We start from the raw sequence: 13533 nt of genomic DNA, 5'->3' as shown, positions 1-13533 counted from the left end.
CTACCATGATTAGAATGTATAACTCCTGATCCTGTATTAGTTTTTCATTAGGGATCCTTTTAATGATCATGACTTGTCTTTTGTTTTATATATGTCCCCTTTCCTACCATGATTAGGATGTGTCACTCCTGATCCTGTATCTGTTTGTCACTATAGGGATCCTTGCAATGATAATGACTTGTCTTGTGTTTTATATATGTCCCCTTTCCTACCATCATTAGGATGTATCACTCCTGATCCTGTATCTGTTTGTCACTATAGGGATCCTTGCAATGATAATGACTTGTCTTATGTTTTATATATGTCCCCTTTCCTACCATGATTAGGATGTGTCACTCCTGATCCTGTATCTGTTTGTCACTATAGGGATCCTTGCAATGATAATGACTTGTCTTATGTTTTATATATGTCCCCTTTCCTACCATGATTAGGATGTGTCACTCCTAAACCTGTATCTGTTTGTCTCTAGGGATCCTTGCAATGATCATGACTTGTCTTGTGTTTTATATATGTCCCCTTTCCTACCATGATTAGGATGTATCACTCCTGATCCTGCATCACTATCTTGGTTATTAGAAGAGATCCTTGCAATAATCAGGGCTTGCACTGTGCTTTATATAATATATGTCCCACTCCTGATCCTGTCTGTTTGTCATTAGGGAGCCTTGCAATGATCATGACTTGTCTTGTGTATTATATATGTTCCCTTTCCTACCATGATAAGGATTTATCACTCTTGATCCTGCATCTCTTTGTCACTAGGGAGCCTTGCAATGATCATGACTTGTCTTGTGTTTTATATATGTCCCCTTTCCTACCATGATTAGGACGTATCACTCCTGATCCTATTTGTCACTAGGGATCCTTGCAATGATAATGACTTGTCTTGTGTTTTATATATGTTCCCTTTCCTACCATGATTAGGACGTATCACTCCTGATCCTATTTGTCACTAGGGATCCTTGCAATGATTATGACTTGTCTTGTGTTTTATATATGTCCCCTTTCCTACCATGATTAGGATGTATCACTCCTGATCCTGTATCTGTTTGTCACTATAGGGATCCTTGCAATGATCATGACTTGTCTTGTGTTTTATATATGCCCCCTTTCCCTATCATGATAAGGGGACAGATCCCTCCTGATCCAGCAAGTGCTGCAAAGTTGTAAAAGTAGATCAGACCATCCCATCTGATCAGTGATCCCCCTTGAGAGAGCCCACCCGATCTGCGATGACACGATTATTTATTCAGCAGAAAGGTCTTAATTGCTGTGTAAAGGACAAATATTAGTTTTCAATTACAGGGTAAAGCGAGCCGGTTCCCTCCGCAGACAAATAAGTTCCTGGGATGCCATGAAGTCTCTTTATTAGGCAGGGGGCGGGAGTGGGTGTTGGGGGTGGGTGGGGAGTTGCAGGAGGAGGGGGTCACTATCGGCAGCAAAAAAAAAAAATCTTCATTAATTTTGAGAAAAGGAAAGAGAGGGAGGTCAGCTGTATGAGAGAGAGCAGCTTATTGCAGTGCAGGCGGAAGGATAAACCGGTGATCCGCCGTGTATTGGGAAGAGTGCGGAGCAGTTGGCAGGTCTGTGTTGGAGGTGTCGGGTGGCCCCTCGCCCTCTCTCTCTCTCCCTCTCTCTCTCTCTGTCCCCCTCCCCCGGGACTTGTGCTGCATCCTCTCCCCAGAATATGTCAGCTCCTCAGTCTGAGCCTTGTATGTGGAGCCGGTACTGAGTCGTTGGTGAAGAATGAGGTTGGGACATTTGCAGAGTATGCCCAGTGTCGGGGTCCTGGCTGTGCTGCTGGTGTATTGGGTGCACCAATCAGAGTGTGCGGTAAGTACAACTTCTTCTTTCCTCACATTGCTAGGATAGGAGCAGGGGGGGAAGGCTGTTCTTTTCTTTTATTTATAAACCTTGTAACTCAAACCCTCAAAGCTTTCCCTGTTTTATAAATAGTGAATTGTGACCTCAGCATGACAAGAGCAAGGCAAAGGGCTATTCCTGGTAGTCTAGGGGGCAATGGCACAATTGGCCCATGCCTGCTCCTTTTATTTTGGGGGCTATTGTTTCTAGAGATTGGGCTATTTTTGTCTTTTTAGGACCCCATGCTGACAGCTCTCACCAGTCACCATTCACTAGTAGAGTTGGCTGCTAGATTAGTTGCCTTCCCCCTGACCCTGCTTCCTGGGAAAGTCCAAGAGATTTCGCCTTTCTTCCAGGTGTCATGGGGGGGGACTTGCACTTTTTAAATTCATCCCATGAGATGGTGTAGGAATCAGTGACCCCAGGGCATGAATACAGTGTATGTCTGTCCCTGTTTTGTCTTGTAACCCCCCAGGACAAAGAAGAGATCAGGACATCTCATTCATATGAGAAGAGGTGACCAATACCAGGTGACCTCTATCTATTTTTTTTTTTTTTTTTTATTGAAGGGTCTACTATCACCCTCCCACCCAGTGCCATCTTAATAACATCATGGGTCCCTGGGCAAAGTAATGCATTGGGACCCAATGCCAGCCTGCCCAAATCTAAGTGCTTATAAATTAGTTGATAAAATGTAACATATATTCATTAGTACTTTCAATAAAATAAGAAAACATGCCATAAATCAGACTAATCAATACAAAGGGCACAGTACAGGGGGAAAGCAGAAGGGCATAGTACAAGGGTGATCAGGAGGACCCAGCGCAGGTTCTGGGATGCTCCCTGGGACAGTTTAGTAAAATGCATGACTGTCCTAGCAAGTATGATTCAATGCAGGATTATCATGGGCCCTCCATACACCTGGGGCCCCTGGGCAGTGCTCAGGGGTGCCCATGCATTAAGACAGACCTACTCCCACCTCCTAATCTTCCTAAAAAAGTTTTATCCAACAACACAGCAGATAACGCCATCAATGTTCACATTATCACCTACATTATGCTATGTAACCCCTTGACCTGTCAGGAGATACCTCTATGTGTTTTATATTTGAAACGTTTAGCCTGTGCCCCTACCTCCTCCATGACATCCTGTATGAGGACTAAATGATTCCCCTATTACAAGCTGTCTGGAAGTTAAATCACTTCCTATACTTTACATTATCTGTCTGTTATCACTAATAAATGACTGTGACAGACTAAGCAATGTCTCTAATGCTTTCCCACTTCAAAGGCAGTTATGTGCTCACATAGTTGAATGTTAGAGATGCATACATTGATAGTATATGAAAGCACAGGTTTGTCTGAGAACAGTGTGGTTACATATTATTTACACCATCTTACATGATATGTGCAGGTATAGCCTTCCATAGATTAGTATGTAAAAGTCAGCTTTGTGCAAAGGGGAGTCTACCTGCGCTTAGCTACTGGTGGACTATCTTATCCTCCCTACCTTGGTTTAGGTCTGAGGAAGGAAAATGCAGGAGGAGGAGACTCTTGCCTCTGTGGTACTGCTCACAGAACAGCTGAACGGCTGCACGGCTCAGCAGGTTAGGCCTCTAAATGCCACAGGGAAGCATCCTGGAGCAGTTCTGACATGCTGGAGAGATACAAGGAGTATCACAGATGCAAGTCACATAGCACAGGTCATTTTTTGACCCCCAGTGGAATCCATGCTGTGTACCTCTGTACATGTATAATGTGTATTTCTGCAGTGATCTGTCATTCCTGTATGGCCAGTTTCCATTCTAATGCTGGCCATACATATAGCAGTTTGTAGGCAGTTTCAACCAGCTTTAAAAAGCAATGATAACCAAACAGATTGAGGCAACATACCGCCAACCACTTCAACTTACCACTAACCACTTCTGATGAAACTATTGGGTTGATTTACAAAAGATATTTTGCTTTGCATGGGAAGTAGCATTTTGCAAGGGAATAACCCCCCGCCGAAAAAATGCTCTTTTTTTTATTTTCCTTGCACGTGATTGGTTATTCTTTGCAAAGTAAAACTTCACCACATTCAGGCTCTGGGGCAAATTCCTTTGCAAAATGCACTTTCCCTTGCAAAGTGAAGTGCCTGTTTTCCTTTAGTAAGTCAACCCATATGAAACTGTTGGTGGTAGGTTACCTTAATATGTTTGATTGTTTTTGCAATTGAAAAGTGTCTGAAATTGCTTAAATATAGGGTGTTTGGCCAGCATAAGGTTGGCTTTGAAGTTCCATTGAACACAGCAATATATCCTAAATCATCATTCATAAGGTAGCATACACCAGGGAACTGAGAACTTGTGGAGTGCTGATCAGATGTTTGAATGACTTTTTGACCAGAGATGTACCAATTTAATGGAGAGTGAAGGTTGGGCATAGATCAAAGATTGATATAGGCACAACACAATGTTAAGATGTTTGAATGGCTATGTAATTTTGGAGTGGTCTTACCTGGGCAGACATCTTACTGAAGATGTTGGGTGGATAGACATCTCCCAGTCCTCAAAAAAGCTGTGTGCCACTGGAATCTACCATGACCTTGTTGTTGGTGGACCTTAGTCGTATACACACATGAAAACATTTTTCTTTCTTGTTTTCATTGAGAAGATAGCGATTGGCTGTTTGCTACGAAAAGATTTTCCAATGTGAATTGGATGCAATTGTGACTGCACCTGTACCTGACCAAATGGTTTTATGACATGCTCAGTCACATCAGTTGCATTTATGGGGCTATACACAGCTAGATATAGCCTGATCATTAAAAACATAGTCCAATCTATAGCTCAACTGACCATTTGTTTGGGCTGGGTTCTTTAATCTTCGACCCGTGCGCCAGATGTGGCCCTTTGTGTGCCTTTATTCGGCCCTTGGGGCAGTATTCCACTGACACCAAAGACAGGGCAGTATTCCTCCCATTGACACCAACAATGGGGTGCTTTGCCTCCCACTAATATCAGAGATGATGAATTAATTTGCCCACTGACACCAATGATGAAGCTTTATTGTGTCACTGGGGCACTATTCCTCCCTCTGACAACAATGATGTAAATTTTGTTACTCCCACTCACCACCACGCCTATGGAATTGTTTACTCCCACCAATGCCAAGGCCTTTTTCTACTCCCACTGGCCAAAGTCCGTCCCCCACCCCCAACCCCAAAGTTATGAAGGACAGAAAATTGGCCCTTTTTTTTAGAAAATTAAGAGACCCCCCTGCTTGGGGGTTTTGTGTTTTACAAACATAGTCATTTTCCATATCAAACAGTATATTATAACAGTGTATGGAACATTTCTGGTGTCCATACACATAAAGATCTTTTGCTCAGTATAATGAACAATCCGGTATCTGCCCTCTAGAGCTATTCTCCAGCTCTAACAGAAGTTAATGATTTATTGAGTCTAAGATACGTTTTTTCACACATGACTGCCCACTCATTCATGTTTCAGATTTACCACAGTTAATTTTTGAAAGCGTAAAGACTAATAGTAGAAAATATAAGCCGGCAACCCAATAGCTTCTTTATTCAAAGGATTTATATTTTAGCGCAACAGCGATAACAGGATCAAATAAAAAGGCTAATAGGGTTGATTTACTAAAGACAAATAGGTTGCTCACTTTGCAAGGGAATGTGCCCCAGAGCTTAGTGAAGGTGGTAAAACTGCTGACTTCCATCATCCAATGATGTGTAAGTAAAAATGCTGTTTTTTTTATTTATTTTTTACTTGCATGTGATTGGGTTTTTTTTTGCAAAGTGAAACTTCACCACATTTGCCAAGCCCTGGGTCAAATTCCCTTGAAGAGGGAATAGCCTGTTTGCCTTTAACAAATTAACCCCTAATGACTTTTCAGTTGGATGTTCACAGCTTATTAGGCCTCATGCACACTGGTTCCCTGTAGGTGCGTTATAAACTCACCCAAGCTGCATTTTTTTCAAAACAGTTTAGGTGAGTTTAGTAGAATTCAATGGAGTTTGGTAGTTTATTTATTTCATTAGCCAGAATTTTAGTTTATTCTGCCTTTCGAAAAAAACATGGAAGTCCTGAACACGATTTAGAGCATTCAGAAAACAGCCTATGAGCTCCCCTGCTGATTATCTACTAAAAACATCTTTCTCTTACGTCCTCCGACAGTCGCCGCCCACTCATACTGTCTTCACCAATGGGGTATTGACTTCCTCTCCTTAGGAGTAGCTAGGCAAAAGACTTGTTAAAAACAAAAGCATTACCATAGACACACCCATGGGGGCTGTCCCACTGGTCCAATACCCCTCCTGCAATAGCTCAGTTTGTCTTCTGCCTAGTTCAGGAGTAGTCAGGCTTCCCTGTGCTGGGGCTACAGTCTCAGCCTTCTTCTTCTATTTTATGCTTTTATTTTCTGATGCTTGCGTTTCCCACCCCTCATGTCTACACTGCTTTGGGACATCCCCATTGGTGAAGACTGTATGAGTGGGCGGCGACTGTCGGACGTAAGAGAAAATGGAATTTTTGTAAAATCTTACCGTAAAATTCCTTTCTCTGAGTCCTCCGACAGTCGCCGCCCCCGCCTCTCTTTTGGGGTTCTTATACACTTAACTGCTTTGATACCAAACTGAGTTGGGATGGCTATTGCAGGAGGGGTATTGGACCAGTGGGACAGCCCCCATGGGTGTGTCTATGGTAATGCTTTTGTTTTTAACAAGTCTTTTGCCTAGCTACTCCTAAGGAGAGTAAGTCAATACCCCATTGGTGAAGACTGTATGAGTGGGCGGCGACTGTCGGAGGACTCAAAGAAAGGAATTTTACGTTAAGATTTTACAAATATTCCGTTATGTGTGCATGGATACATAGGATAACATAGAGGGGAGTTTAAGGACAAAAAAAATGCCCAAACTCACAAAAACGTGAGTTTAACAGCAGCAGTGTGCATGCGGCCTTACAGAAAGTAGATTGTGTTCATTTTGAATACCCAATTATTGGATTAAATGTTTGTTTTCACTGACATATGCTATTTTGACAACAAATCAAACAGGTTTTGCTTGGTGTTTCTTCTGTATTTCTAAAACTTTTTGACCAAGGCCAAAATTAGCACCATTCTGCTACCCTGCAAATTGCAGGAAATTAACACTTTTTTATTCATAATTCAGATGAATTTTCCACATTCCTTTAACATATTTAATTTTCAAATAAAAACACCAGCTTGTGTGTGTGTCAATTAAAAGCACATCCAGTATGTGCATCTTCCCCTAATATAATGAACACAAGAGGACCGGAGGTAATTTGATGACATTATTTTTTAAGTAGATCATAGAGCAGCAGACTTCATCATATGTTCTCTATATTGTTTTGGAACTGCGCTTATGTTGTCCATTACAAATGTATAAAGCTGAATTTTACTAAATTCATCTAGCAAAATGTCTAGAGAGTTTCCCAGGTTTGGAGTATATATTGTTGGCAATGAAATAGTGATAAATAGTAACTTTTTAGAAATATATGCATTTGGATATAAAGCCTTCTGTGTGCAGCACCGCCTAATACTTACCTGAGCCCCATCTCTATCCAACGATGTCCATGAGTCTCTCTGCAGTCCAGGATTCTCCCTCCTGATTGGCTCCTGCTGCTCTCCATCAAAGTCAGTTAGCTAATTAGGAGAGAGAGGGGCTGGGCCCAATGGCAGCTCCGTGTCTGAATGGACACAGGAGCTGCTGCTCGGCTCGGGTGACCCCATAGCAAGCTGCTTGCTGTGGGGGCTCTCGACAAGAGGGAGGGCATACGAGCAGCTAAGAGGAACCCGAAAAGAGGAGGAGCCAGGCTGCCCTGTGCAAAACCACTACACAGGGCTGGTAAGTATAACATGTTTGTTATTTTAAAAAAAACAAAAAAAACATGAGACTGTACAATGACTTTAAGACCGCATTCACACTGAAGTGGCACAACTTCGGGGGCGACCTGTGAAGTCGCGTGCACCGCGACTTCGCCGGGACTTGCACGCGACTTGCACGGACTTCATATAATGAATGTCTATGCAAGTCGCTCCGATGTCGCCCCGAAGTAGTACAGGACCCTTTTTCTAAGTTGGAGCGACTTGTGTCGCTCCTATTAGAACGGGTCCTGTAGCACTGCATGGACTGCGATGGACCGCGACTTGTCAGGCTGACAAGTCGCCTGACAAGTCACGGTAGTGTGAATGGAGACTTAGTGAATCGATGTTTGTGGATATGATGTGAAGTGTCTTACTTGGGGATCCTGCCATATGCAGCACTTTCTGTTGCAGGATGACAGTGCTAGATCGCTGCCTTCCAACACTGTCAGCCTGCTGTGCATGCTCCTTCAGTTGTCTTTTGGACTGCCAATCTGACAGACATCATAGGCAATCCATGCGTGAACTAAGCGAGCATTTACAGCAGGCTGACAACAATACTGCTAAGTGAGAGTCAGTGGCTTATTGTTGTCAGTCTGCAACAGGAAGCGATGTTACTGGCACACCGAGGTCACTTCATCATATGCGCTGTAGTCTTTTTCATTCCTTTGGGGAGAGCCATACTCTGCAGGACCTCTGGAGGCTGCTGTGGTTATGGCTTTCCATAAGAATGAATGAGACAGCAGTGCACTTGAAGACTGCTGGGTTGAGCATGACGGTAAGTATTTCTACAGATAGACTGCACACAGAGGGATGGGGACATGCCTTAAAGGTCAATGTGTATCAGAGGTACAGTTGTTCTTTAGGTAATTCCTTGTGTGTGTGTGTGTATATATATATATATATATATATATATATACATATATATATATATTTTTTTACATTACCGTTTCCAATGAATATGGCATTGCCTTCAGTATCTATCTATATCTTCTACTTTATGAACATTAACTCTACACCAGATAAGCGGATTTGAAGCTGGTCAGTTGGTGTAGCTCTCTGTGCACTCATATTTACTAAAAAGACCAAATGGGGTTGATTTACTAAAACTGTAGAATTCAGAATCTGATGCAGCTGTGTGCATTGTAGCAAATCGGCTTCTAACTTCAGCTTGTTCTTTTAAGCTTTGGCAATAAAACCTGGAAAGCCGATTGTTTTTTCTGCAGAGTTGCACCAGATTTTGCACTTGCCAGTTTTGGTAAATGTTCCCTACTATGAGGCTTCCACTTGGGCAAAAATATCTTCATGGGGATAATTAAAATGTGTATTAGTCTTGTTTACAGATACTTAAATTAAGGTGCATGGTTAGCCCTCATGCTCTTATCTTTTTATCACTTCTCTCACTTTAGCCTTTAGATTTGCAAAGTTCCAAAGTTTTAGTGAGTTGTTAGGCCCCTTTCACACGGGCTTTCCGATCCGCCTATCAGTTTTTCAGGTGGACCGGATCGGAAGCTCCATGCATCCCTATGGAGCAGCGGATGTCAGCGGAGACAACTCCCCTGACATCCGCTGCTATCCGATCTGATCCTGTCTGTGAAATACAGACGGATGGAAACCCTATTTTCCATCCATCTGGAGGATCAGATCGAATAGGATTGGAGGATCAGATCAAATAGGATCGGATGAGAAAGGACAGGCGGTCCGTTCTCATCCGATATCCCCATAGAGGAGAGTGGGGATCTGAAAGCTCTGTCTCTGCACACAGAGCGGAGACGGAGCTGTCATCCACCTGCTCAGCGGGGATTGGTGGATCGATCCCCTGCTAAGCAGAACGGACTCCGACGGGCGCACCGCTCGTGTCAAAGGAGCCTTGCTTCCACCATGTTGTCAACAGTAAGTACTATAATATGACTAGTTTATTATATCCTCAGTAGCTAAGCTAAACTCAAAGACTGAAAAGCTTGCTGCCCATGTAGTCTGAAGCTGTTTTTAGTTTAATGTGATCACATTTACATAGGCCCAAGGGTTTGGCCCTTTGGCTAAACCTAGTAACAAATCTACTTTACAGCATTAGGTAGGTTTTGAGTGTTAAATCTTAATCAATTGTGTCTATAATGTAGGTTCATCATCTTTAATATATAGAGTTGAATTAAAGGCTGGGTTCACACTTGTGCGATGCAGGAACCAGCGCGATTCCAGTGCGGGTTCCTGCATCGCATCTCACTCACAGGCAGTTCACACTGCCCTCTGCGAACCGCTGAGGGTGTCAGTGGAAAGTTATTGAAAATCAGATCGCAGTGCAAACTTTGAACTTGGACAATCGCATGGGTGTGAAAACCCATGAGAAATGATTCTGATGCGGACCAAAAAAAGGGTTCTGCACCATTTTGGTCCAAATGCGACTCCAATTCAGCCATACAAACTGTATGGCTGAATTTGCTTCGCACAGACATCACATGTGATTTGCACAGCAATGCGCTGGGAATCACATGTGATGTCTGTCATTGCAATAGTGTGAACCAATTCTTATTCATTTGCCACTTGCATGCATTACCTTTTTCTTTCTACAGTACATTTCTTGACATATGCAGATTTGATAGCACAATATATATTATGTAAAGTGCAAAAACAAAAATGTAATACAATGCAGCTTTCACACCAATAAATGCAGTAGCTACATTCGATTTATTTTCTGGCTTTTCCCTGTATTTTCACATGGGGATCATTGCATTAACACATTTCCTGCACTAGGGTGAAAACACTTACTGCACTGCTCTTCTGATTTGAACTACAAACAACTCCCCTTCTCCTCATCTGTATTACATTGGGAGAAGGTGGCCTGGTGTTCACAAAAGATAGTTTGGAAGGCTAATACGATTAGCTTAGTGCAGAGGAAGTTTCAAGGAAAGAATAATACCTAGGTATATACTTTTACCTCAAGAAAATATCAGAAGTGTGCAAAAATAAATAAATAAATAAATAAAGGAATGCATCCTCCACATCTAAGGACTAGTAAGCTGAAGTATATCACATTCTTGTTATTGGGTATAGATATACTTATAACCCTGATTTTGTCTCTCTAGGCACATTTGCGTATTTCCTCAGTATGCAATCCTCTGTGGGGTAAGATTTCTAAACATTTAACACAATTAAGGCTCAGTTTACACTGATGTGGTGCCCACAGCTATTCCTGTGTGGTTCCCGCACCACATCAGAATCGCAGGCAATTCACACTGTGCTCTGCGAACCGCTGCAGGTGTCACTATAAAGTTAATGACACCCCCAAATCGGTGAAAGCAGAAAACAGGGCAATCTGTGGATTCACAGATTGCCCTGCATTCTGCACTCCTGTGCCCCGCTTTAGCCCACTGTCGGCTGATGTCACTCAGTCAGTTCTGGCTGGGGAAAGATCTTGGCTTTACAATAGGGATCTACCCAGAAGCCTGAACGGAAAGCTGGCCTAGCCTCTCAGCAATCCTGAGCCATCTTCCCCCTCTACAGCCCAGTGTTCCAGTGAGCGCTGGAGGGAAGAGCAGAGAGCCGCCACTGACAGCTCTCTGCTCAGAGCGGAGGGGGAGAACTGAGCGATCAGCAGTGTTTGATCGCTCAGTTCTCACTGCAGAGATGACGGGGACAGGTGCAGCATCGGATCAATGCTGCAATATAGGTGAGTATAAATGTTTGTTTTTTTAGAATCCCAAAACTTAAGCCAATACTGATGTTTTATTTAATACTCTTTCAAATTGTCACCAACTACACTATATTAAACAGCTTGACCACGTGGACTTGATTTATTAAGGGAAAATCAGCTGTTTGCTTTGCAAAGGAATTTTTCCTAAGCTTAGTGAATGAGGCAAAGCTCTGCTGATTTCTTTTATCCTATCATGTGCAAGCAAAAATGCAGTTTTTATTTATTTTCCTTGCACATTATTGGGTATTTGCAAAGTGAATTTTTATCACATTCACTAAACTAAGGGATTTTAAATACCCCCTACAAAGTAAAAATTCCCATTGTAAATGGTCAAACAGTCTATTGGCCCACAGTAAATCAACCCCTGTCTATTCCATATTTCCACTGGCACTATTGCCCAGAACAGCCCATGACTCAGTATATTGGTAGATTTAATGTATACTAGCAGAAGGGTAAGGTTAGGGATATTATGAAAAATCATAAAGAACAGATTTAAAAGCAATGTAGAGGGTATGACAGCAGGCAGTATGTGTAAAATATGAGTGTGGAGGGTCTGTCATGGGAACATTAAGTAGAGAAGTGATGTGTGGAGGGTATGACGTTGTGTAGTATCTCTGCAATGTGCATGGCTTAGCTGTGTCTGTGACAGGCATCCTATAGTGGCAGAGCCATAGCAGCTTGTGAAGTGGGCAGAGCAGTGACGTGTGGGGACCACCAAGTAATGCACCCTGGAGCTACAGGATACAGCCTTAAGCATGCCATAGATTATGAGATTTTCTTTCCTGCAACCCGTGTTTGCAGGAAAGAAAATCCCTTGATTCCCCCATTGACACAGTCAGTATTAATGGGGGAATCCCTCCCACACAGGTATTGTGTTCTCCCCGTAGAGGGGCACAGGGGACTGTCCCTGCCAGGAAAACACAGTGATTACTACTAGCAGCTACAGCCACTGGCAATAATCGCATACTGAAAATCCGACATGCTTGTATATTGATGGATCGCCTTGGGTACAATCAGCCTGCCCATAGATGGATCGAATCTCTGCCGATCCCTGCTGAACCAGCCAAGATTCGATCGAACTATGGCTGGCTTTACAGATACCAGGGAGCTCAGCAACAAGCTGCCTTAAAAAAATAAAAGTGCAGGAATTAAAAAAAAATAAACATACATACTGGCCTAGATGGCTGCAGCATCAATTTGATGCGGCAGATGAACCCAGCAGCTGGTATACATGCTGGGAGGTCAGATTATGCCTGTAAATCCAGCTGGTTTCTTCTGTCTATGGCCGTGTAAAGAATTGTAACAAGACTACAAAGAGCACCAAATATGATACAAAATCCAACACATATTGCTGGTTTGATTATCAGTTGTATGAAATGTTCATCTCTTTGAAAAACAGTATTGATTGCTTTCCTTTATTTAGGTTTAAACACCACTAACCAACACGTTCTTGAATGGTGTTGCGAATGGGCACCCTAAGTACAAACACTGTAAACCACTTGACTGGTCTTGTGGAATATGACTTCATAATTACAGAAACTGTCATATTCCACAAAAAGAGAGATCAGCCCTTCCAAACCACTTGCTGGAAGGAGAAAACTCCCCTCTTTAAATCAAGATACAGTTGATGCAAGCCACACGGGTCACCAGAAAAGCAATATAACAAATTCAATCAGGCTTTTTTTCCATCATTAGGAAGTCTCATACAGTGTATAAAAAATATTTTTCTTATATTTTGATTTAAAACATTTAGTGTGCACATGACAATATGCCTGTGGGCATCAACGTGTGGATTCAGTAAAGAAAGCATTGACAGGTGACAAATGTTTGTAAAGCTTCATGATGTTGATGACCGTTGAGAATTTTCAATGGTAATATATGCTTTAAATTCAACCAGATAACCATCAACAATGCACCTTTGGGCATCAAATTGAGGATATAGTAGTGAGGGCTGTAAATGTGACAGGTGACAAGTGTTTATAATGCTCCAGGAAGGATACCAAGATCAAGTCAGAGAACTACTGATTACATTTTGCAAGCATTTACATTTTACAACAGTACAGGGAAAAAGCCCAGCATGGTCCTGTCAGCCATATT

At 42.4% G+C, this 13533-nt stretch overlaps 1 protein-coding gene across 2 annotated transcripts in view; it reads left to right on the top strand.

Moving 5' to 3' along the window:
* Positions 1 to 1522: 1522 nt before the first annotated feature.
* COL4A5 (collagen type IV alpha 5 chain) overlaps positions 1523 to 13533 on the top strand; it is a 245222-nt gene continuing 233211 nt past the window's right edge. For both annotated transcript variants that reach the window (XM_082264454.1, XM_082264453.1), the window contains exon 1: positions 1523 to 1833. In XM_082264454.1, coding sequence (XP_082120580.1) covers positions 1747 to 1833 — 87 coding nt within the window. In that variant the 5' untranslated portion in view covers positions 1523 to 1746. The remainder of the gene's footprint in view (positions 1834 to 13533) is intronic.

This window comes from Pelophylax lessonae (assembly GCF_965119305.1).
Source record: "Pelophylax lessonae genome assembly, chromosome: 7".
In the NCBI taxonomy this organism is placed as follows: Eukaryota; Metazoa; Chordata; class Amphibia; order Anura; family Ranidae; genus Pelophylax; species Pelophylax lessonae.
Note: the sequence above shows the minus strand (reverse complement) of the source record. Positions and strands in the feature narration are given on the sequence as shown.